The following is a 24,725-nucleotide window of genomic DNA, read 5'->3' as shown; positions in this document are numbered from 1 at the left end:
GAGTCGTGAATAGTGTTGCTGAAAATTGTGCAGTCATCTGCAGACTACCCCACTTCTGATCCTATGATGGAAGGAAGGTCATTGATGAAGCAGTTGAAGATGGTTGGGCCGGGGACACTACCCTGAGGAACTCCTGCAGTAATGTCCTGGAACTGAGACGATTGACCTCCAACCACCACAACCATCTTCCTTTGTGCTAGTATGACTCTAACCAGTCAAGTGTTTTCCCCTTGATTCTCATACACTCCAGTTTTGCGAGGGCTCCTTGATGCCATCCTCAGTCAAATGCTGCCTTGATGTTAAGGGCAATCACTCTCACCTCATCTCTGGTATTCAGTTCTTTTGTCCTGTAACGAGATCGGGTGCTGAATGACCCAGGCAGATCCTAAATTGAGCTTCGATGAGCAGATTATTGCTGAGTAAGTGCCACCATATAGCACTTTTGATGACCCCTTCTATCACTTTGCTGATTATCGAGAGTAGACTGATGGGGTGGTAATTGCCGGGTTGGATTTGTCCTGTTTCTCATGTACAGGACATAACTGGGTAATTTCCCACGTCACCAGGTTGATTCCAGTGTTATAATTGCACTGGAGCAGCTTGATTAGCGGCACAGCAATTTCTGGAGCACAAATCTTCAGGACTGTTGCCAGACGGCCCACAGCCTTCGTAGTACCCAGTGCCTTCAGCTGTTTTTCAATCACATGGAATAAATCAAATTGGCTGAAGACTGACATCTGTAATGCAGGGGACCTCCGGAAGAGGCCAAGATGGATCATCTTCTCGGCACTTCTGGCTGAAGATTGTTGCGAATCCATCAGCCTTATCCGTTTGCACAGATGGACTGGGCTCCTCCATCATTGAGCTTGGGCATATTTATGGAGCCTCCTCCTCCAGTGAGTTGTTAAATTTGTCCACCAACATTCACGGCTGAATGTGGCAGGACTACAGAGCTTAGATCTGATCCTTTGCTGTGGGATCACCAAGCTCTGTCGATCACTTGTTGCTTTGCACATGAGTAGTCATGTGTTGTAGCTTCACCAGGTTGACACTGTGTTTACACCCTGGACCACTGCATGGTCAATTTCAGTCCCACCTGACCCGGAGTCGCAACACAGTTGAAATTAATTTTTATTTTTAAATACCCGAGGTCTTCGACTGCCCAATAACTAGTCACCAGGTTTGTAAATGTAAACACAATTAATGTTTTATTAATGGTTACTATAATTAAAAAGGCAACAAATACAACTGGTTAACTATCTCATCTCAAACTCCCCCTTTTAACTCACCCCACCTTCGATACACACAGACAAATAAACAGAGATGGGAAGAGTGTAAAATAACGATGACCGTAAAAGGATTGTGAAGAGTCTTTGTTTCAGATGGGCATCTTCCACTTAATTTCTTCTTTGGTTTAGGCTTTCAGATGGATGCTATCTATTCTTTCAGCTTGTAAATGGTTTTTACTGACTCAAAGAAAAAGCAGGCCTCCAGCATTTGAGAGAGACAGCTTCTTCTTTCAGGGTCTAGAAGCTTCTGCCTTCAGGCAGTAGAGAGAAAGAGAGAGCTACTTCCACCCTGAGGTTCCAGTGGTTTTTCCTGGGTTCTCTCCAAAAAACTCCACCTGGCAGGAACCAATAGCTGTCGATTGCCAGGCACAATACTGTCCCTGGCCAATCCATTGGCCACTAGCCAATCAGGAATCACCTGGAAGGGCCCTTGCAATATCTCATTTTTAGGTATGCCTGGTGTTGCTCCTGACATGCCCTCCTGCACTCTTTATTGACCCATGTTTGATCCCCTAGCTTGGTGATAATGGTAGAGTGGGGAATATGCCAGACCGTGAGGTTACAGATTGTGGTTGAGTAAAATTCTACTGCTGCGGATAGCCCACAATGCCTCATGGATACCCAATCTTGAGTTGCTGGATCTGTTCGAAGTCAATCCCATTTAGCATGGTGGTAATGCCACACAACACGATGAAGGGTATCCTCAATGTGAAGATGGGACGTCTCCACAAGGGTTTTGTGGTGGTCACTCCTACCGATACGGTCATGGACAGACACATCTGCAGCCGGCAGGTTGGTGAGTGTAGTAGAACATAGAACATACAGTGCAGAAGGAGGCCATTCGGCCCATCGAGTCTGCACTGACCCACTTAAGCCCTCGCTTCCACCCTACCCCCGTAACCCAATAACCCCTCCTAACCTTTTTTTTTTTTTACTAAGGGCAATTTAGCATGGCCAATCCACCTAACCTGCACGTCTTTGGACTGGGGAAGGAAACCGACGCAGACACGGGGATAACGTGCAGACTCCTGACGTCGACCCAAGCGTCTGCGACAGTGACCCAGCGGGGAATCGAACCTGGGACCCTGGTGCTGTGAAGCTACAGTGCTAGTCACTTGTGCTACCGTGCTCCACCAGTCAACTTCAAAGAAACAATTATTTATTTCAACTGCAAACAACTATTTGCTGATTGCTTTAAAATGATCTTTCCATACTGAGCTCTGGGGCAACATGTCCCAGTGAATTCCCAACTCCCTCCCCTGATTGGACTAGCAGGTCACATGACCCCCTCTTTCAGCGACTGTCGCTTGAAGGGGGTGGCTACTACATCCCTTCTTCTTTCAGCCCCATTTTACACATGGGAATAATTCAATTACACAGTTGCCAAAACAGTAAAGATCATGAACACTTTTAAACTAGTCCAGTGCCTCCCAATCTTTTCCTTTATGCAGACCGTATATAGTAATCAAGTTTTTGCAAACCACAAAAATCGCAAACCGTTTTAAACATTATTTTTACATAACCTACGGCTGACGGGAGTCAAATGTATATATCAATGGGTATTAAAAACACAGCTATTTCTAATAGTTTATGATGCACACTCACAAATACATTGCAGATATTACACAAGGAGATTTGTGAAGCAAATTATAATGCAAAGAATGCAACATCGATTATTATACATATGAGGTACGCATAATTGCATTTTATTCTCACGAACCATCTGCAGTCCTCTTGTGACCACTAGTGGCCCATAGGCCACTGCACTCGTCCATCAATAACTCGATTTGTCCAGTGATTTCTTCTTCCTTGTAAAGCAACATAGCTCCAGTCGCTGAGGCTCTTCTGGGACGACTCAGGGCCACGCAAGTGGTCTACCTGCTTCTTTAAAATCGTGTCCTCTACTTTAACCTCATAGGATACCCTGTTCTGGTTACAACTCCTGGAACCCAATTTGGCCATTATCAAAATTTTTCACAAATACTGGATCCTCCAACTCAAATGATCTGAGGAGAGATAGATAAACTCGGTCTGCTCTCACTGGAACAACGGAGGTTGAGAAGCAACCTGACAGAGGTCTACAAGATTATGGGTGGCATGGACAGGGTAGATAGTCAGATGCTCTTTCCTAAGATAGGAGAGCCAAGTACGAGGGGACATAGGTTTAATGTGCGTAGGGAAAAGTTTAGAACAGATGTACACAGGTGGTAAATAGATGGAACGCGCTGCCTGGGGAGATGGTGGGAGTAGGTACGATAGCGGCATTTAAGGGGCATCTAGACAAACACATGAATAGGGTGGGAATGGAAGGATACGGACTCGGTAAGTGCATACGGTTTTAGTTTAGGCAGGTCGGCGAGGGCGGAGGGCCTGTTCCTGTGCTGCATTGTCCTTTGTCTTCGTACACTTGTGTCTCAAATGTCCTTTTTGCCCCACATTTGAAACATCCAACTTCCCAAGTTCTGCACATGTCTTGGGGGGGTGGCTTCAGTAACACTCTTCACAATCTGGATCCATCCTAGACTGTGGATTTATTTTTCTGTACCATCAGGCTTTTCCAGTTCCCATATTTATTTCCTTGCTTGGACCAGCCTTCACTCCTGGCACAACCACTGCTTGTGATTTCCCGCCCTAACTGGTGGATTGCGCTGCTCAGAGCATTTTGTAGCTCTTGAGCACCCTTCTCTGTGTTCTCCATAACTAAAGCAATCGACAGCACATTTTTAAAAATCTACTTTTGATTCTGACAAAAGCTTCTTTTGTATGGCTTCATCATTATCGCCACATACTAAACGATCTCTTAGCATCTTATTTAAAGTAGTCCCAGCTCTAGGGCCTAACTGCTGGAACAAGTCCCAGTGAATTCTCAACTCCCGTCCCTGATTGGAGTCGTCACATGGCCCCTCACGCAGAGAATGTCCCTTAAAGGGGCTAACTACTACTAGTAAGGATGTGGTCAATTGTATATGTTTCCCTCTTTTTGATACCCTCACCACCTTTACGACATAGCCTGCTCATTCTATGGTGGTACTACCAAGCCATTCTTGGTGATAGACATTGGAGTCCCCACCCAGAGTATATTCTGTGCTCTTGCGACCATTAGTCCTTCCTCCAAGTTGTATTTGATCTGGTGCCATGAGACTTGTTTCTGGTGCCTAGGTCGATGCAGGGTGGCCCATCCGTTTTCATTTCTGTTTTGATCGGAGTAGTTGAATACAATTGAGTGGCTTTCTAGGCCATTTCAGAGGGCATTAAGGTTCAACCACTTTGCTGACTGGAGTCACATGTAGGCCAGGCAAAAATGGCAGGTTTTCCCCCTAAAAGGACATTAGTTGGGAGTTGGATTGGGTTATTACAACAATGATCATTATTAGACTTCTAATTGCAGATGTTTTTATTGAGTTTATACTCTACCATCTGTCGCGGTGGGATTCAAATCCGAATCCCCAGAGGATTACCCTCTGGTCCAGCGACAGACCACCACCACCTTCCCTCATATAGGTTCTGTGAGGAGGCCAAAACTGTACACAGCACTCCAGTTGTGGTCTCACTAGAACCCTGTACAACTGCAGCAAACATCCCAACTTTTATATTTAATTTCCCTTGCAATAAAGACCTCCTTTGAGCCAGGTTGTCCAGGGTGCAGCAAACAATGATGATGTGGAGCACCCTCTGCAGTGAATATTGGAAGGCCCTGCCTGATCGGTTCAAACATCTGAAACATATCTTTAATATAGTCTATTAAGGACCTTGTGGTGGAATTTGCAGCATTGTATCTCCTCAGATGCAATCTGTGGTCGATGAACGGGCCTCATTAGCTATGTCTTAAGTGGGTATCCCTTATCATCAAAGAGCCAGCCCTCAAGTGAGAAGCTCCTTCAAATATCTCTGGCACTTGGGAGTGACTCAATATGTTCAAGTCGTGTGAGCCCCGAGTCACAGGGAGACATGGAGAAGATACACGATGCCTCGACCCTAAGGGATAGCCCAAGATATAACTTCTCACATGAGAAGGAATTTGATAGGGATAAACCTGAAGGTGGCAAGGATTCAGACAACATGCGGATGCCATTGCGTGGGCACAACACAGATGACATAGCTATGAGGCTAAAATGGGCATAAGATTCCAGAAGGACCAAGGTAAAGACCAGTTGCTATAATAATAATAATCTTTATTGTCACAAGTCAGCTTACATTAACACTGCAATGAAGTTACTGTGAAAATCCCCTAGGCACCACATTCCGGCGCCTGTTCAGGCACACTGAGAATTCAGAATGTCCAAATTACCTAACAGCACGTCTTTCGGGACTTGTGGGAGGAAACCAGAGCACCCGGAGGAAATTCACGCAGACACAGGGAGAACATGCAGACTCCGAACAGACAGTGACCCAAGCCGGGAATCAAACCTGGGACCTTAGCGCTGTGAAGCAACAGTGCTAATCACTGTGCTACCGTGCCCCCCATGCTATGAAAACAGTTCCCATACTTCAATGCAGAGGAGACAACAATGCCTTTCTTATCATCTTCAACATAACATGAAAAGTCATTAATCTCAATTGCCACGAGGGAACCATTCATCTTCAGCCCTAACAATGGGGACATCCTTGGAAGGTGCAGTAGCCTAAGGACCATGTGTCACTGTGGAATGGGATAAGTTCTCCACTAGCGCACTTCCTTAAGCAACTAACATAGTGCAGTTCTTTCAACCATGGCACCAAATCAGTGGCCAAGGCTTCCTTCAAGAGGCTGAAATGTTATTGCACATATAGATGTACTCATGCCAGTGTGACAACAGCTTAGCAAGATGGCTGTAAGAGGAAAACCATTTGTCAATAGATAACATTTGACTGTCTCAAGACAGATACAACCAGACAGCACCATCTCTCCAAAAGCCAGATCTCATGCATGACGGCAGTAGTGAGAAGTGACTGAGGAGGACTCTGGGAGAAGTCTGCTTGCTCACCACAAATGAGAAGGGGATGTACCTACAGTACATTTCCAGTCCTATCATGGAGAAAGCTGTGCTGGATCTAGTCCTAGGAAATAAGGCAGACCAGGTGGAGAACGTCAGCGTGGGTGTGCAGTTAGGAAATAGCGATCATAATGTAAGCTTCAATATTAAGTTGAAGAAGCATAAAAGTCAGTCACTGATTAAGATCCCACACTGGATAAGGGCAAATTTTAGGGGTCTAAGAGTTGAATTGGAGGAGGTTGATTGGAAATGCATTTTGGTGGATAAAGCAGTGGACAAAAAATTGGGAGACTTTCAAAGAGAGATGAATGAGGTGAAAGCGAGGTGCAAAGCCATGAGAAATAAAGGCGGGGTATCCAAAGCTAGAGTACTCCGGATGATTAAGGTTACTGAGGAGAAAATAAGGAAGAACAAAAATAAGAGGCATTGTGATACATGCCAGAATAATAATAGCAATAGAAATCAGCACGAGTATCTCAAATGCAGGAGGGAGACTAAGGCTGAAGTAAGGAAAGCAAAGAGGAAGCATGAGGAAAGGGTAGCAGGTTGCACTCAAAACAAAGAGTAAAATGTTCTTCAAACATATTAATAGTAAAAGATTAGGGAAGGATAGAGCAAGGACCTTAATGGGCAAGCAGGGCAAGCTGCTCATTGAGGTACTAAAATAATACTTTGCTTCCGTCTGTACCAAAATAGAAGCTGGTGGCAATGGGCCAGTTGAAAATGTGGGTGTTGAAAAACTCCGGGTAGAAGTCGCCAGGTCCGGATAGGCTGCATCTTAGATTGCTAAGAGGTAAGGGAACAAATTGCGGAGCCGTTGACAGAAATTTACCAGACCTCTCTGAACACAGGATTAGTCGCAGGGGAAATGGAGGATTGCAAATGTGATGCTGTTGTTTAAGAAAGAGGGAAAGGATAATGGAGAAAACTACAGACCTGTCAGCTTGACATCAAAAGTGGGAAAGCTATGGAGGCCACAATGAGGATAAGATAAATATACGCTTAGAGAAAAATAAGTTATTACTAGAGTCAACATGGCTTTGTCAAGCTTTGTCACGAGGTGACACAGGCATTAGATGAGGGTAGCGCTGTGGATGTTGTATATTTGGACTTTCAGAACGCATTTGATACGATTAGCAAATTAGAAATGTTTGGGATTGATGGTTCCTTGGTAACAGGGATTAGAAGTTGGCCGAGATAGGAAACAGAGGGTAAATAGATGGGCATTTCTCAAACTGGAGCTGAGTTGAAAGTGGTGTTCCCCAGGGTTCAGTATTAGAATCTTTATTAGTGTCACTTACTGCAATGAAGTTCCTGTGAAAATTCCCTGCATTGAGTCAGTATTCAGAATGTCCAATTCACCTAACAAGCACATCTTTCAGGACTTGTGGAAGGAAACTGGAGCACCCGGACAAACCCACAGACATGGGGAGAACGTGCAGACTCCACACAGACAGTGACACAAGCCGGGAATCGAACCCGAGTCACTGGCGCTGTGAAGCAACAGTGCTAACCACTGTGCTGCCCTTGTTGGGACCCTTATTTTTTCTGATTGATGTAAATGATTTTTAGAGATGGGTGTTGAGGGCAAAATCTCTAAATTTGCAAATTACACTAAGCTAGGGAGAATAGTAAATTGTGAGGATGACGCTGAGCAACTTCAGAGGCACATCGACAAGTTGACCAAATGGGCAGACACCTGACAGATGAATTTTGATGCAGAGAACTTTTGGGAGGAGAAACATGGGGAGACAATACGAGCTCAAAGGTATAACTTTTGAGGGAAGTATAGGAGCAAAAGGACCTTGGGGTTCAAGCGCATAATTCTCTGAAGGTGGCCATGCAAATTGAAACAGTTGTTAAGAAAACTTATGGGATCCTTGGATTTACAAATAGAGGCACAAGTATAAAAGCAAGGAAGTGATGCTGCAACACTCCAAATCATTGGTCAGACCAATTTGGAATATTGCGTTCAGTTCTGTGTACCTTATTTGAGGAAGGATGTTAAAGCCCAAGAGTGCAGAGATTTACTCGAATGATACCAGGAATGAGGAATTTTAGATACAAAGAAAGATTAAAGAAATTGGACTTGTTCTCCTTACAGCAAACAAGATTAAAAGGTGATCTTACTGAGGTGTTCAAAAATATGAACAATTTTGACAGGGTAAAGAAGGATATTCTGTTTCCGCTCGTTGCCAAGTCAGTGACTGGGGGTTGCAATTTCAAGATGGTCAGCAAGAGAGCTAGGAGTGAGCTGAGAAGTCTTTATTCAAAGAGTTGTTGGGATTTGGAATGGGTTGTCTGGGAGAGTGATGGAGGCGGATTTCATAAGTTTGAAAGAGAGCTGGATATGAGGGCTACGAAGATAACACTGGCAAATGTGAATAGTTGGGTAGATCATTTGGGAACTGGTGCACAGACAATGGGCGGAATGACCGCCTTCTCTGCTGTAAATTTCTATGATTAATGCAGAGGTCATATCTTGATACTCAGCCCCAAGGTGCCATAAGACACATTGCAGCATGGATGCAAGGCTAAGAGTTACCATTGTCTCACAGTGAGTGGCCCAACAGGACCATTGTGTGATTATTAACTCGCATTACCCTGCATTCGTCAGAAGCCTACCATGTTTTCATCCTGCATTGCCCCAGCATCTGAGAGAGTCGTGGCCCAGTCAGTTTTGACACAGCAGTCAATGATAACTTCTTCCTTTCATAGATACTGATGGTCACTCTGGAGATGTGCCAGAGCATCGCTTTCTTTCCATTAGTCACCAATGTTGTCCAGCTCACAAAGGCTAATACTTTCTTTGAATCCTAAGTCAATGAGAGCAGTCATGCAATTAATTCAAGTGGGTGGCACAGTAGCACCGTGGTTAGCACTGTTGCTTTACAGCTCCAGGATTCCAGGTTCGATTCCCAGCTTGGGTCACTGTCTGTGCGGAGTCTGCACGTTCTCTGCGAGTCTGCATGGGTTTCCTCCAGTTCTCAGGTTTCCTCCCAGTCAAAAGACGTGCAGGTTAGGTGGGTTGGCTATGCTAAATTGCCCTTAGTGTCCAAAAATGTTAGCTAGGGTTACTGGATTACGGGGATAGCCTGGAGGTTTAGGCTTAAGTACGGTGCTCTTTGCAAGGGCCGGTGCAGACTCGATAGGCCGAATGGCCTCCTTTTGCGCTGTAAATTCTATGATAATTCCATATCGGTTGGTGTTCTATGACTTCTGAGGGATTCCATGAAGCAATGCTAGGCAGGCATTCCGGAGCAAGGTAAGATCTTCATAGATAAGTAGACAGCTTCATCAGGGTGAGGAAACACTTCTGACATCACACACTCATTCCAAGTCTGACAGATATTTCAAATGTCACGGAACGAAACCAACTTCCATTGCTCAGTGTCATGTATGTGGAATGTGTGAATTAAGAAAGGAATAATGTATAGCCTTAAAAGCAGAGACAAAATAATACAAGAAGACATGAAAGACTGTAGCACTCAATGATGAATAATATTTTAACCAAAACCTCACAATCATAAAATAAATGTTATTGCAAAGTGCACTTTGGTGAAAAGACTCCAATCTTGGTTGGGATACTTAGAATATCAACAAACTAGAGACTTCAGTGCAGCTGCATCAAGATAATCACTAACCTGGTTGAACATTTTTTGTGAGGTCACATAACATCTACCTGAAATGCAAGGGTTACATGTGTATTGTCCAGTCATCATTTTTGTATAATAAGTGCCTTTGTTCATGTCGCCGATGTGTAACTGTGATTGAGATTGAGTGAGACTAATGGAACTGAGGGGCAATATGGGGTATAATTGGGGATTGGGGGGGGGAGTTCTCCATCATCTGTAGCAGATGGGGGATAATTGGGGATGGGGGGGAGGGGGGAGTTCTCCAACATCTGTAGCAGAGGTGGAGACAGTCTGCTGACTACTATGTCCTGTTTCCTGAGATTACTTTGGCCGGCATCCTCTGGAGAATGGAGGCCTGGATGGCCCTAGCCTGCTGAGAGTCTCCTGCTTTGGGGCAGCTGCACTCTCTGCCTGGTCAGTCAGTTGATGAGGGTCACAGGCAGAGGGGATGTGGAGTAGCTCACCATTCTTGGAGAATCTAGGTGGCTGCCCCTGGGGTGTCCGGCCAATGCTCTCTCTCCCTTTGGGTACCCGGGGGTCCTTCTTTGAGGTGAAGGGGCAACTGTAGGGAAATCAAGGTGGCCCATTCTTCTCTTTACTAGCCACTGTTGCAGCATATCCATAGCTACTGTATTGAAGTGCGGGTCAAGCGCAAGTTTGGCAGAAATTGTATGTTCTGCTGGACTTGGGTCTGGCAAGATAGTCATCACCCGTCCTCTGGGAGAATCCTGGTGGCTTGCTCTGGGGTATTTGGCTCATGCTGCCTCTCCCTTTGGGTACCCGTGGGTCCTTCTTTGAGGAGAAGGGGCAACTGGAGGGAGTTGAGGTTCACCATTCCTCTCTCACCTAGCCACTGCTGGAGCATATCCATAGCTACTGTAATGAAGTGCAGGTCAAGCGCAAATCTGTCAGAAGTTGTGTGTTCTGCTGGACCTGGGACTGCCAGATAGCCATCACTCATCCGATGCAGACTTTGCACACTCACAAACCAGAGCCGCAACATCAGACAGAATGTGGACAGACTGGTAATGGTCTCTGACTACTCTTTTTCCCCGGCCTGTCTCTGCATCGCCAACAATTCTCTCAGGGCCATTGCTGAACTCAGAACCTGAAGGTGCATGGTCATCAGCAGTCCTCTGAGTGTCACCTGCTGTGAGACACATACCCATGAGGTGCTAACCATATGGTGACCCTAAGCCTACTCTAGAACTAGGACCCACGAATGTGCATATATCTATGCTGGTGAAGGGTGTAGGGAATGCAGTGTAGGTCTTCATCTAAAGGTTCCTATCAGAAGTGGTAATGGGGCTGGGGCTGAGGTGCTTGCTGGAGCTCTTCCACCGCCTTTTCTTGCTGGTGGCTGGAATAGAGGAAAGAGATAATTAGTGATTGACTCGGTAGGTTCCTACACTCTAGGTCATTCACAGCTCACAGTCACTGTCCGCATCTGGTCAGTTTATATTTTATGAAGCCTCAAATGCTTATTGTAGAAGTCCGACCTCACTTTTCCATGTAGGAATGATCCCTGTCTTCGCGAGCCAGCTCTGCAGCTGGCTCTTTAAGGGCTTTTCACAGTAACTTCATTTGAAGCCTACTTGTGACAATAAGCGATTTTCATTTCATGGGCCAAGAGTGCCCTCTGCTCCAGGTTACTTCCTCCGGTCTTGGTTCTCTCCCGCCGAATATAGGCAAGCTCATCTTGCATAAAGACAGCTAGACTTCCTCCAGTCTTGGTTCTCTCCCGCCAAATATAGGTGAGAACGTCCTGCATAAAGACAGATAAATTGACCACAAGCACTACAGATGATAGAGCCATGCATGTCTGTTATGTGCCGAGTCCTCCCCAAAAACAGATTAAGATGCTGTTTGTTCAGAACCTTACATGAGATGAGAATCTTAAAATGGTTGGCAGACATTCAGGCTGATATCTGCTTGTTGGTAGTGTGTGACATCCCTGTGGACTCTAACCCTTAGATTGCCTGCTGCCTTTCTCAGAGTGGCGGAGTGCATCGGATCATGCATTTGCTTCCTGTACTGCAAGGTGGATTTTTGTTGCTTTCCACAGACACTAACCTCCCTGGCGGCCTCCTCCCACGTTGGCGTGGTCAGGTTGGTGGACACCTGCTCCCAACCCTCAGAAAGAGGATCACTGCCTTTTCCTGGACAGGAATCCCCAGGGAGACCTCGCTCAAGAGTGGAGCAGAGGGTTTGGTACATTTGATTGGCATGCTAATTTAGACCTTCAGCACCACCCCTGGCTTGTAGTGAGTAAATGTCTGTATATGTACCGTTTAAATATGACACTGAGACTTCCGACCCAGTGAGATAATGGCAGGGCGGACGGATCCCTGCCTGACTGCCATGAGATTAGATTAGTTCCTTGCTGATGCATAATTAATGAGGTGAAATGTGGGCAACAGGGTGCAAGAATCCACCCCAATGCACAGTGGGAATCATGCCGACTTTCCCATCCGCCAACACACTTAAGTCTCCAGAATGGAAAATTCCACCTGGTGAGTCCCCTGCCTTAAGTGGCATTAATTGCCCACTTAAAGTCTACAATTGCTGGCAGTGCTGTAAGGTTGTCCAAAGTCTTCCACCATGTACTTAACTGGGAAATTGACAGGAATTCAGAAGGGCCCCTGCCCACCACCCTCCCATCCAATTAAATGCACCCCGTCACCAAATACAACACAGGGGAGGCCATTATATTTTATCCCATATTTTTCCATCCTGGCACCTCCTTCATAATTATTGTCAACAAGAAAAAGTAACATTGATGGTCATTCATAGTTGTGTTCTCCATGCAAAGTTATTCCAGAAAACACTGCGTGGTTGTCATCTCCCAAATTCATGCCCAACTTCCTTGCAGCTCCATGTTTGAATCTTCCAATCAGGTTTTCATCCTGTTACAGGATCTTTATTAAAGGGTCTTTATTAAAGTCACAAATTACATCCTGTATGAGTATGACAGTGAATAAACTATAGCTCCTCATCTTTCTGAACCAATGCACACAGACAGCCACACCATTCCCCTGCAACACCTCTCCTCCGTTGCCCAGTTGTGTTGGACTATCCTCACCTGATTCCAAATCTACCTACTCGTACACAGAGAATCATCTGCAAGGGCTTCCTTCGATTCCCATTCCCAAACCAATACTTCTGGAGCCCCCAAGGCTCCTCGCCCAGCATGAAACTTTGCTTATCTAGAGCACGGATCAGATAATTAGGCACAAATATCAGTGTACCTGATTAACAGCATTTGTACGTTTATAGCCTTTGAAATGCGTTAACCAGAAAATCAGAGTATTACTCTCCAGTAGTCAAGAGTTGGGTTTTATGGGCCACCAAGCCCCAATCCCCTCACCAGCTTAAAAAGTCCAGGGGGAATCTACAGTACCAATAGTTTCTACAAAGAAAGGTAATTCTGGCAGTAACATCAATTGCTTTAAGGCAAGGTTTCTGCCCCTATCTCAGGAGGAAGTCCCACCTAGTGCTCCCTGCCAATTGGATTGCCAGCAGTTCTGTAGTCCCAGCAATGCCAGTGGGAGCACTGGCCACAGTTGGAACCACAAACAGTCCTACCATGCTGAGGAGCCTAGGTAGCTCCAGGTTTAGGGGCCTCAATGAGAGGGGCAAGTTCAACAGACCAGGGGGTGGGTTAAAGGGGTGATCTTGGAAGTGCAGGCATCTCGATGGGCTATGGGGACATGCAAAGGTGAGCACCGTCCTTGACCTACACCAGCCCATGCACGTAAAGCTGCTAGACTTCCCGCAAGGCGTGGACCCATTAATTGGCCAAAGAGCCTCAACTGGCCCAGGTCGAGCAGGCTGTCTGACCTCTCGCTTTCCTTGATGTTCTGTTCGAACAAAGCTCCATGCCAGGAGGCTCAACTCACAAAATGTATCCTTATATTCTGGTTTATTTTTATTTACACAAATGTATAAGAAAATAATACTTACTATGAATCTGCTGCTTAACTTCTTTTTGCTGCTGTGAACCTTGATCTACCTGAAATACTAGTCATATTCAAATAAATCAGAATTTTTAAAAATTGTACAAAATATTGAATATCAATAGCATATTATAAATCTTCAATATAATAGTTATTAGTTTGTTATAACATTTATATATTCTTACCTAGTTTTAATAAAATTTTATCGAGATTTGTTAACTTATTGGCATTTTCCATCCTTCCTGCCAACACAAAAAAAACCTCAACTTGACATATATAAAAGTCTCAAATGATTACAGGCATAAAAACAGAAAATGCTCAGCAGGGTATGCAGCATCTGTGGAGAAATAAACAGAATTAACAATGATCTTGCATCGGAACTAGAAGAATATTGTCATATAGTAATCTCACTATGAATACTATAAGTGCAAAACTCATTCAAAAAATAATGAGCCAAGAATGCATTTGCATTACTGATCATTGTACAGAAACTCCCGTTCATCGTGACACGCCCCTATAATATATTTTGTAATTTATCAGGACACAGACAGAGCTGTAAAATTGCCCATCTCTAGTTGCCCTGAGAAGGTGGTGTTTGGCCTCATTCATATATTTAAACTGCTGCTTCAATTCATCAAAACAGATTGCTTGGGCACTTCAGTGGGAAGTTAAGAGTAAACTAAATAGATGTAGACTGGGATCACAGATAGCCTAAACCAGATAAGGGTGTCAGGTTGGACAACTCTGTTCTTGCAAATTATGATCCTATCTCCAACTTCACCTTCCTCTCCAAAATCCTTAAATGTGTCGTCACCTCCTAAATTCATGCTCACCTTCCCCACAACTCAATGTTTGAAACCCTCCAATTAGGTTTCCACCCTGCGAAATGACATCCTATGTGATTGATAAGCTAGCCTCCTTCACCTTCTTGACTTCTCAACATATTTGACTAAAGCATTCTCCTCCAGGCAGGCCTCCTCCTCTGCCCTCATCTGATTTTAAATCCAAACAGTCATAAGAACATAACATAAGAACATAAGAACTAGGAGCAGGAGTAGGCCATCTGGCCCCTCGAGCCTGCTCCGCCATTCAATTAGATCATGGCTACTCAGCTCCACTTTCCGGCCCGAACACCATAACCCTTAATCCCTTTATTCTTCAAAAAACTATCTATCTTTACCTTAAAAACATGTAATGAAGGAGCCTCAACTGCTTCACTGGGCAAGGAATTCCATAGATTCACAACCCTTTGGGTGAAGAAGTTCCTCCTAAACTCAGTCCTAAATCTACTTCCCCTTATTTTGAGGCTATGTCCCCTAGTTCTGCTGTCACCCACCAGTGGAAACAACCTGCCCGCATCTATCCTATCTATTCCCTTCATAATTTTAAATGTTTCTATAAGATCCCCCCTCATCCTTCTAAATTCCAACGAGTACAGTCCCAGTCTACTCAACCTCTCCTCATAATCCAACCCCTTCAGCTCTGGGATTAACCTAGTGAATCTCCTCTGCACACCCTCCAGTGCCAGCACGTCCTTTCTCAAGTAAGGAGACCAAAACTGAACACAATACTCCAGGTGTGGCCGCACTAACACCTTATACAATTGCAACATAACCTCCCTAGTCTTAAACTCCATTCCTCTAGCAATGAAGGACAAAATTCCATTTGCCTTCTTAATCACCTGTTGCACCTGTAAACCAACGTTCTGTGACTCATGCACTAGCACACCCAAGTCTCTCTGAACAGCAGCATGCTTTAATATTTTATCGTTTAAATAATAATCCCGTTTGCTGTTATTCCTACCAAAATGGATAACCTCACATTTGTCAACATTGTATTCCATCTGCCAGGCCCTAGCCCATTCACTTAACCTATCCAAATCCCTCTGCAGACTTCCAGTATCCTCTGCACTTTTCGCTTTACCACTCATCTTAGTGTCATCTGCAAACTTGGACACATTTCCCTTGGTCCCCAACTCCAAATCATCTATGTAAATTGTGGACAATTGTGGGCCCAACACACATCCCTGAGGGACACCACTAGCTACTGATTGCCAACCAGAGAAACACCAATTTATCCCACCTCTTTGCTTTCTATTAATTAACCAATCCTCTATCCATGCTACTACTTTACCCTTAATGCCATGCATCTTTATCTTATGCAGCAACCTTTTGTGTGGCACCTTGTCAAAGGCTTTCTGGAAATCCAGATATACCACATCCATCGGCTCCCCGTTATCTACTGCACTGGTAATGTCCTCAAAAAATTCCACTAAATTAGTTAGGCATGACCTGCCCTTTACGAACCCATGCTGCGTCTGCCCAATGGGACAATTTCTATCCAGATGCCTCGCAATTTCTTCCTTGATGATAGATTCCAGCATCTTCCCTACTACCGAAGTTAAGCTCACTGGCCTATAATTTCCTGCTTTCAGCCTACCTGCTTTTTTAAACAGTGGCGTCACGTTTGCTAATTTCCAATCCACCAGGACCACCCCAGAGTCTAGTGAATTTCGGTAAATTATCACTAGTGCATCTGCAATTTCCCTAGCCATCTCTTTTAGCACTCTGGGATGCATTCCATCAGGGCCAGGAGACTTGTCTACCTTTAGCCCCATTAGCTTGCCCATCACTCTCTCCTTAGTGATAACAATCCTCTCAAGGTCCTCACCAGTCATAGCCTCATTTCTATCAGTCGCTGGCATGTTATTTGTGTCTTCCACTGTGAAGACCGACCCAAAAAACCTGTTCAGTTCCTCAGCCATTTCCTCATTTCCCATTATTAAAACTCCCTTCTCATCCTCTAGAGGACAGGACCGTAGCCACTCTTTTTTGTCTTATATATTTGTAAAAACTTTTACTGTCTGTTTTTATATTCTGAGCAAGTTTACTCTCATACTCTATCTTACTCTTCTTTATAGCTTTTTTAGTAGCTTTCTGTTGCCCCCTAAAGATTTCCCAGTCCTCTAATCTCCCAACAATCTTTGCCACTTTATATGCTTTTTCCTTCAATTTGATACTCTCCCTTATTTCCTTAGATATCCACGGTCGATTTTCCCTCTTTCTTCCGTCCTTCCTTTTTGTTGGTATAAACCTTTGCTGAGCACTGTGAACAATCGCTTGGAAGGTTCTCCACTGTTCCTCAACTGTTCCACCATAAAGTCTTAGCTCCCGGTCTACCTTAGCTAGTTCTTCTCTCATCCCCTTGTAATCTCCTTTGTTTAAACACAAAACACTAGTATTTGATTTTACTTTCTCACCCTCCATCTGTATTTTAAATTCCACCACATTGTGATCGCTCCTTCCGAGAGGATCCCTAACTATGAGATCATGAATCAATCCTGTCTCATTACACAGGACAAGATCTAGGGCCGCTTGTTCCCTCGTAGGTTCCATTACATACTGTTCTAGGAAACTATCGCGGATACATTCTATAAACTCCTCCTCAAGGTTGCCTTGACCGACCTGGTTAAACCAATCGACATATAGATTAAAATCCCCCACGATAACTACTGTACCATTTCTACATGCATCAGTTATTTCTTTGTTTATTGCCTGCCCCACCATAACGTTACTATTTGGTGGCCGATAGACTACTCCTATCAGTGACTTTTTTGCCTTACTATTCCTGATTTCCACCCAAATGGATTCAACCTTATCCTCCATAGCACCAATGTCATCCCTTACTATTGCCCAGATGTCATCCTTAAATAACAGAGCAACACCACCTCCCTTACCATCCACTCTGTCCTTCCGAATAGTTTGATACCCTTGGATATTTAACTCCCAGTCGTGACCATCCTTTAACCATGTTTCAGTAATGGTCACTAAATCATAGTCATTTACGATGATTTATGCCATCAACTCATTTACTTTATTCCAAATACTACGAGCATTCAGGTAAAGTACACTGATGTTGGTTTTTTTACCTCTGTTTTGAATCTTAACATCTCCAGTTTTATTCCTTTTGTTATTACTGGGCCTATTCACTGAGCTCCCCTCAGTCACTGTACCTTGTACTGTCGCCCTTTTAGATTTTTGACTATGTCTTCTCTGCCTTGCACTTTTCCCCTTACTTCCTTTTGCTTCTGTCCCTGTTTTACTACCTTCCAAATTCCTGCATCGGTTCCCATCCCCCTGCCACAATAGTTTAAACCCTCCCCAACAGCTCTGGAAAACACCCCCCCTAAGACATCGGTTCCAGTCCTGCCCAGGTGCAGACCGTCCGGTTTGTACTGGTCCCACCTCCCCCAGAACCGGTCCCAATGCCCCAGGAATTTGAATCCCTCCCTCTTGCACCATCTCTCGAGCCATGCATTCATCCTATCTATCCTGACATTCCTACTCTGACTAGCTCGTGGCACTGGTAGCAATCCTGAGGTTACTACCTTTGAGGTCCTACTTTTTAGTTTAACTCCTAACTCCCTGAATTCCGCTTGTAGGACCTCATCCCGTTTTTTACCTATATCGTTGGTGCCTATGTGCACCACGACAGCTGGCTGTTCACCCTCCCCCCCAGAATGTCCTGCAGCCGCTCCGAGACATCCTTGACCCTTGCACCAGGGAGGCAACATACCATCCTGGAGTCTCGATTGCGTCCAAAGAACCGCCTGTCTATTCCCTTACGATCGAGTCCCCTATAACTATAGCCCTGTCATAGTTAGAGATTTGCCTGCAAGGACCTCTGGTCACATTCCTGCACCAATATCAATAGAACCAATAAGGATAAATCCCTGGGCCATTTCTATTCTTCATTTATATACTACCATTTAATGACATAATTCAAAAGCACATCAGGTTCTACGTGAATGCTGACGTACCCAGCTCCACCTTATCACAGTCACGTCTTGACCTCTGCACTGCCTCTGATTTTTCACACTACTTGCCAAACATGCAATACTGGATGAGCAGAAATTTCCTCCAACTAAATAGTGGGAAGACCAAAGCCATTGCGATCAGCCCTGTCCCGAGCCACTGACTCCACCTCTCCCCCTGGATATTGTCCGAGGGTTAACCTGGTCCATACAAATCTGGAATCCTATTAGACCCGGAGATAAGCTTCTGCCCACATATCTGCTCCATCATTCAAAATGCCTCTGTAATATCACTCATCTCCATTCCGGTTTCATTGTGGGGGGGGGGGGGGGGGGGGGGGGGGGGGGGGGGGGGGGGGGGAAGGAAAGAGAGACAGCATACACTGTAGAAGCAGGCCATTCGGTCCACCAAGGCTAGACCAACCCTCTGAAAGAGCCCACTCCCCCACCTTATTCCTATAACCCCACCTAACCCTTGGGCACTACGGGCATGACTAATCCACCTATCATTAGCGGGCCTGACCCAGTATTCTCCAGGGCCTCCACCGGGGAGAATTCCCAACGGCGAGGTTTACTTGTGTTTATAAAAATCGGGAAACAGGCGCTGTGGCTGATGAGCCCATCAAGTCTGCACCGACCTTCCGAAAGAGCACACTATGTAGGCCCAGTCCCCGTAACCCCCCCGCATTGGGTGGATTGGTCATGATCAATCTTTGGACTGTGGGGAAGGAGAGATGTTATAACATGCCCGAATCCTATTGGCTGGGACAATTACCCAATGCTACTTGAAGAATAGGAGCTCCTCCAATGAGGGGGGGGGGGGCAATTATTAGCAGCACAGCTATATAAATAAAGCTGGCCAGTGTGGTACTGGCTAGAGAGGGAACCAGTGTGAACTAATGGCCCTGTGTACATATCCTTGTCAATAAAGTTACTTTCTGTTTGACGCCACAAACTCGTGCTGCATTCTTTGTGGCCCTCCCAAAACTGGTGACGAGGTTTAAAATTGGATAACTGTCTTACGCTGCTGAAGCCACCTCCTTGGACTTTTTACGGATATTTGGATGTATTTGATGCTGCGCTAGAGAGTTGGAACCAGTATACACAAATAATGCATGACTACTTCCGGGCAGAAAACATCACTGAAAACAAACGGCAGGTGGTCATTTTGCTAACTGCATATGGTGCACATACATTTGGAGTGATAAGAAGCCTTCAGTATCCAACCGTACCCAATGCATAATGTTTGATGAGTTTGTGACTTTGGTGGGACATTTTAATCCAACCTAGTCCATGATAGCCCAACTTTACCAGTTTAATACCACAGAGAGGACCCCTGGGGAATCCCTTGCTGAGTTCCTATCCAGGCTGCGCAGGATTGCGGAGTACTGTGAATATGGTGACAATTTGTCAGTGATGTTACAAGACCAGCTGGCTTGTGGCATCAATAACATGGCCACCCAAAGGAAACTGTGAGCCGAGCCGACATTGACTTTTCAACAGGCCTTAGAGGCCATAGTCCGAGAAAGTACTTTTCAATAGGCCATCTAGGAATAGCCCAAGAAAGTACTGAACGTGGCGTGCAGGAGTTACAGGGAATGGCGGTGTATGCCCTGGGTCACGGCCGCTTCTGTCTGGCCTCCCCGCACCCCCTCCTGCCATGCCTTGGACGGGGTGCTGTACAGGCCCACACCAGTGGACATCAGATGTTCCTTCCCGAAGAGAGCCTTCTCCAGAGCCCACAGATGTGAAGCCATGTAAGTATAGGACTTGTGGGCGGTGACCCTGGTGTGGATGCCGGAAGTGGCCACACCAGAGAGCCAGTCGCTCTGGCAGAAGCTGGGGCAAACCGAGGGTCCATACTCTCCATTGAGGGGATGGAGGATGACAGCCTGCAACTGCATTGCGTGGCAGCCCCTCAAGCGGCCCCCATTAAGGGGACAATACGGGTAAATGATCACCTGCTTGAAATGGAGTTGGACACCGGCACAGCGGTGTCCGTGGTCAGACAGAAGATGTTTGGCCGCACCAACTGGAGTATACAGGTCCTTGCTTTGACTGATACAAAGGCCAGGTTGGCCACCTATAGGGGGAAACTGTTAGACATTGCTGGGACTACGATGACCCATTGCTTACGGATGCCAGTCAGGGTGCCTCCCGCTCATCGTGGTGGGAGGCCACGGACCTGGCCGCCATTCTTCAAATGGGTTCTGGTGGTTTGACTGAGGTACCCAGAAGTGTTCCAGCCCGGTTTGGGGAAGATGAAAGGAGCCGTAGCCCATATTCAAGTTGACCCGGAAGCCACACCATGGTATTTTCGGGCGCGCCCAGTTCCTTACTCCTTGCTGGGGAAAGTGGTAGCAGAGCTCACTCATTTGGAATCCCTGAGTATTATCAGGCCTGTCCATTTTGCAGACTGGGCAGCACCGGTCGTACCAGTAATGAAGCCAGATAACACGGTTCATTTGTGCAGCGACGATAAACTAATGGTAAACACAGCTTCCCAGCTGAACCTATACCCCATGCCCCGCATAGAGGACCTTTACGCGAAACCCGCGGGCGGACTCACAAAATTCAATATCATAGAATTTACAGTACAGATGGAGGCCATTTGGCCCATCAATTCTGCACCGGCCCTTGAAAAGTGCACCCCATTTAAGCCCACACTTCCAACCTATCCCCGTAACCCCAACTACGTTTTTTGACACTAAGGGCAATTTAGCATGGCCAATTCACCTAACCTGCACATCTTTGGGCTGTTGGAGGAAACTGGAGCACCCGGAGGAAACCCACACAGACACAGGGAGAACGGGCAGACTCCACACAGACAGTGACCCAAGCCGGGATTCGAACCTGTGGCCCTGGAGTGGTGAAGCAACTGTGCTAACCACTGTGCTACCGTGCTGCCTACGATATGAGTTGCACCTATCTGTAGCTAGAGTTGGATCCTGCCTCTTGACAGTATAACTACACTCAGGAGCCTGTATGAGTGTACATGATTGCCTTTTGGAGTGTCCTCTGCCAGTGTTATGGGGTGGACCGCGAAAAATTTGTACGTGTCGCGCAGAAGGTATGCACAATCTAGCAGACCCCCATCCCAATGGATGCTTCAGGTCTTCGTTCCTTTCTGGCCTCGTAAATTACTACAGGATGTTCCCCCCCAATCTGGTGACCAGGCTGGCCCTATTACACCTTCTGTTGAAGAAAAGTCACGTCTGGGTTTGGAGACAGCCGCAACATACCCATTTTCAGCTGGTAAAGCAGCAGTTGTCGTCGTCGTCGTCCGGGTTACTAACACAGATTTAGATTTTGATCCTGAATCACGCATTACGTGCAATGCCTCCCCCTGTGATATCAGGCCGTTCTGTCCCACAAGATGGAGAAAAGAGGGTAATAGCTTTTGCCTCCCACACATTGACTGTAGCAGAAAAGAAGTACGCGTAGATTGAAAAGGAGAGCTTGGCGGTTGTCTATGCGATGAAACACATCCATCAATATGTTTCAGGTCGCCATTTCACTATCGTGAGCGATCACAAGCCTCTGCTCGGACCTTTTGAGAGAGGATATGCCAATTCCGCCCATTGCTTCCACGTTGATCCAGCGCTGGGCTTTGCTGCTCGTTGCCTATAGGTATTCTTTGGGGCTTAAGCCAGGGACGCAAATGCCAATGCTGAGCCAGTTGCCTTTGTCGACCGGCTCCTTGGACAGGAGAGGTGGTTGCAATCCTGATTTTTATGGATTAATTCCCTGTCACTGCATCACAATCCGCAAGTGGACCCAGACAGACCCAGTCCTATCCAAGGTTCAATATGTTTATGGCCGCTGTTTTCCATGAGCATCAGAAGCTTCCACCAGTCACACCCCTGCATCACTAGGAATGGCCAGGCCAGCCTTGGACGTGAATACATGCGGATTTCACCTGCCCTTTTCAAGGATCCATGTTCCTCTTATTGGTTGATACCCATTCGATGTGGCTCAACGTGCATAGGATGGTGGGAATAACGTCCCGTGTAACCATAGAGAAGATGTGTTTATCTTTAAGCATGCATGGCCTCCCCGAGATGCTTGTCACTCACAATGGCAACTCCTTTCACGAGTGAGGAGTTTGCAGGTTTTATGAAGATGAATGGACAACTGCATATCAGCACCACCCCGTACCACCCAGCTTCCAATGGTTTGGAGGAGTGTGCAGTGCAGACATTAAAGCAGGGCCTCAGGAAAATGTCGACCAGGTCCATCGAACACTAGACTGGCTCATTTTATGTTTTGTTCCAGGACCTCTCCACATGCGGTGATTGGGGTAGCTCCCACGGAATTCCTAATGGACCGCAGACTTCATACTTGCCTGGAACAAAAGTATGCTGAAATCAGGAACGGCAGGGATATTGCCCTTCTCGACACTGGCCAAACCAGCAGTTTGCGCTGGAAACCAGAGCCGGCATCCTCCCTTCTGGGGACCAAGTCCCCACGCCGGCGGGAGAACTGGTGCCAACCACTCCGGTATCAACAGCCCCCGAAGGTGCGGAATTCTCCGCACTTCCGGGGGCTAGGTGGACGCCACATGGGTTGGCGCCGCTCAGCCGGCACCGAAGGGACTGCACGAGTTCGCGCATGCGCCAAGGGCTGGCGTGATCTCGCGCATGCTTGGAACCACCAGCGTGTTTTGGCACAAGCGCATCTCTTCTCTGTGCCTGCCATGGCAGATCCGGCGCTACAGGGGCCGGCGCGGAAGGAAGGAGCGCCCTCATGGCACAGACCCGCCCGCAGATCGGAAGGCCCCAATCGCGGGCCAGGCCACCATGGTTTCCCCCCCTGCTGCGCTCGGATCTCTCCCCCACCTCCTCCTCTCCCCGTGGACCGCCCCAGCCGACTCTTACCTGCCAGGTCCCGCCGGTACGCGAGCTGAGTGATTCACGCCGGCGGGACTGGGCAAAAACGGACGGCCGCTCGGCCCATCGGGGCCCAGAGAATTGCCGGGGGTGGGGCGCCACCATCGGCCCCCGACCCACATGGCACGAACGCCACCCCTGCCGAAAAACAGCGGCGGACAATTCGGCAGCTGGCAATGGGGCAGCATTGGCGGGATTCACTCTGGGCGGGCCCCAAACCGTGACTCTCCGACCTGGCAGAGAGCCGGAGAATCCCGCCCCTGGTATTTGTCCGCAATATTGCCGGAGGCACTCAGTGGGTCTCCGGCGTTATCCATCGACAAATGGGACCAATCTCTTACCAGGTGCAAGCCCAGTGCCATGTTCAATGTAAGCATTTAGACCACATTAGATCCAGGAGTCAGTCTCTTGCGCAGATTCCTCATCCCCGGAAATCATTTCTGCAGCCACAGCAGCTACAGATCCAAATACAGTGGATGCTCCTCCTCCTCGGGATTTCCCTCTGGTACCGCACTCAGGGCCTGCTCAGGTCGCTGCATAAACCCACAAAAATAGGACACAGAGATGAAGGAGGTTCTCGACACCAAGATGTACATGCAGGACGTCTCCAAGGGGGAAGCCCATGGTTCTACAGCCCACGGACATGCAGCCGTTACGGCATTCACCTCGGAAGCACCATTCACCTTGTCGTTATACGGTTCCTGATCCGGCCCCTCGTGCAGATGACGCCCTGCCTGATGTCTAAAGTCCAAAGCCCTCCTTCACCGGGTCTTCAGCGCATGCCTGACTTTGGGGAGAGGGGGACATTTAACTTGCCTGAATCCTATTGGCTGTGGACAATTACCCGATGCAACTTGAGGAATATGGGGCGGGATTCTCCCATCAGGCAGCTAAGTGCCGACGCCGGCATAAAAATGGGAGTGTTTTACTCCAGCGTCGGCGCCTGTTCCGGGACGCCATTCTGCGACCCACAGTGGGGTAGCATAGCGCTGGAGCGCCCACACCGCTCCAGCTGCCGATCCCAGCTTGAACCGGTGCCACGGGGTCTGCGCATGCACAGTTGGACCGGCGGCAACTAGCACGTGCGCAGTGTCCTTCTTCCCCTCGCCGGTCCCAACGCCAAATGGCGTAGGGCTACAGGAGCCGGCATGGAGGAAAGGAGGCCCACAA

At 46.9% G+C, this 24,725-nt stretch overlaps 1 protein-coding gene across 7 annotated transcripts in view; it reads right to left on the bottom strand.

Annotated features, from left to right (window-relative positions):
- Positions 1–24,725, bottom strand: part of LOC119952127 (protein SIX6OS1-like) — a 254,058-nt gene that overhangs the window by 215,764 nt on the left and 13,569 nt on the right. For 4 of the 7 annotated variants that reach the window (XM_038775715.1, XM_038775735.1, XM_038775724.1 and 1 more), the window contains exons 2-3: positions 14,039–14,095; positions 13,861–13,917 (exon numbers count right to left, since the gene is read on the bottom strand). In XM_038775715.1, the coding sequence (XP_038631643.1) occupies positions 13,861–13,917; positions 14,039–14,090 (109 nt within the window). In that variant the 5' untranslated portion in view covers positions 14,091–14,095. Of the gene's footprint in view, positions 1–13,860; positions 13,918–14,038; positions 14,191–24,725 lie in introns of those variants that run through there. The other 3 variants (XM_038775706.1, XM_038775742.1, XM_038775751.1) reach the window with 2 other exon arrangements.

Source organism: Scyliorhinus canicula, chromosome 2 (genome assembly GCF_902713615.1).
Source record: "Scyliorhinus canicula chromosome 2, sScyCan1.1, whole genome shotgun sequence".
NCBI classification, from domain to species: Eukaryota; Metazoa; Chordata; class Chondrichthyes; order Carcharhiniformes; family Scyliorhinidae; genus Scyliorhinus; species Scyliorhinus canicula.
Note: the sequence above shows the minus strand (reverse complement) of the source record. Positions and strands in the feature narration are given on the sequence as shown.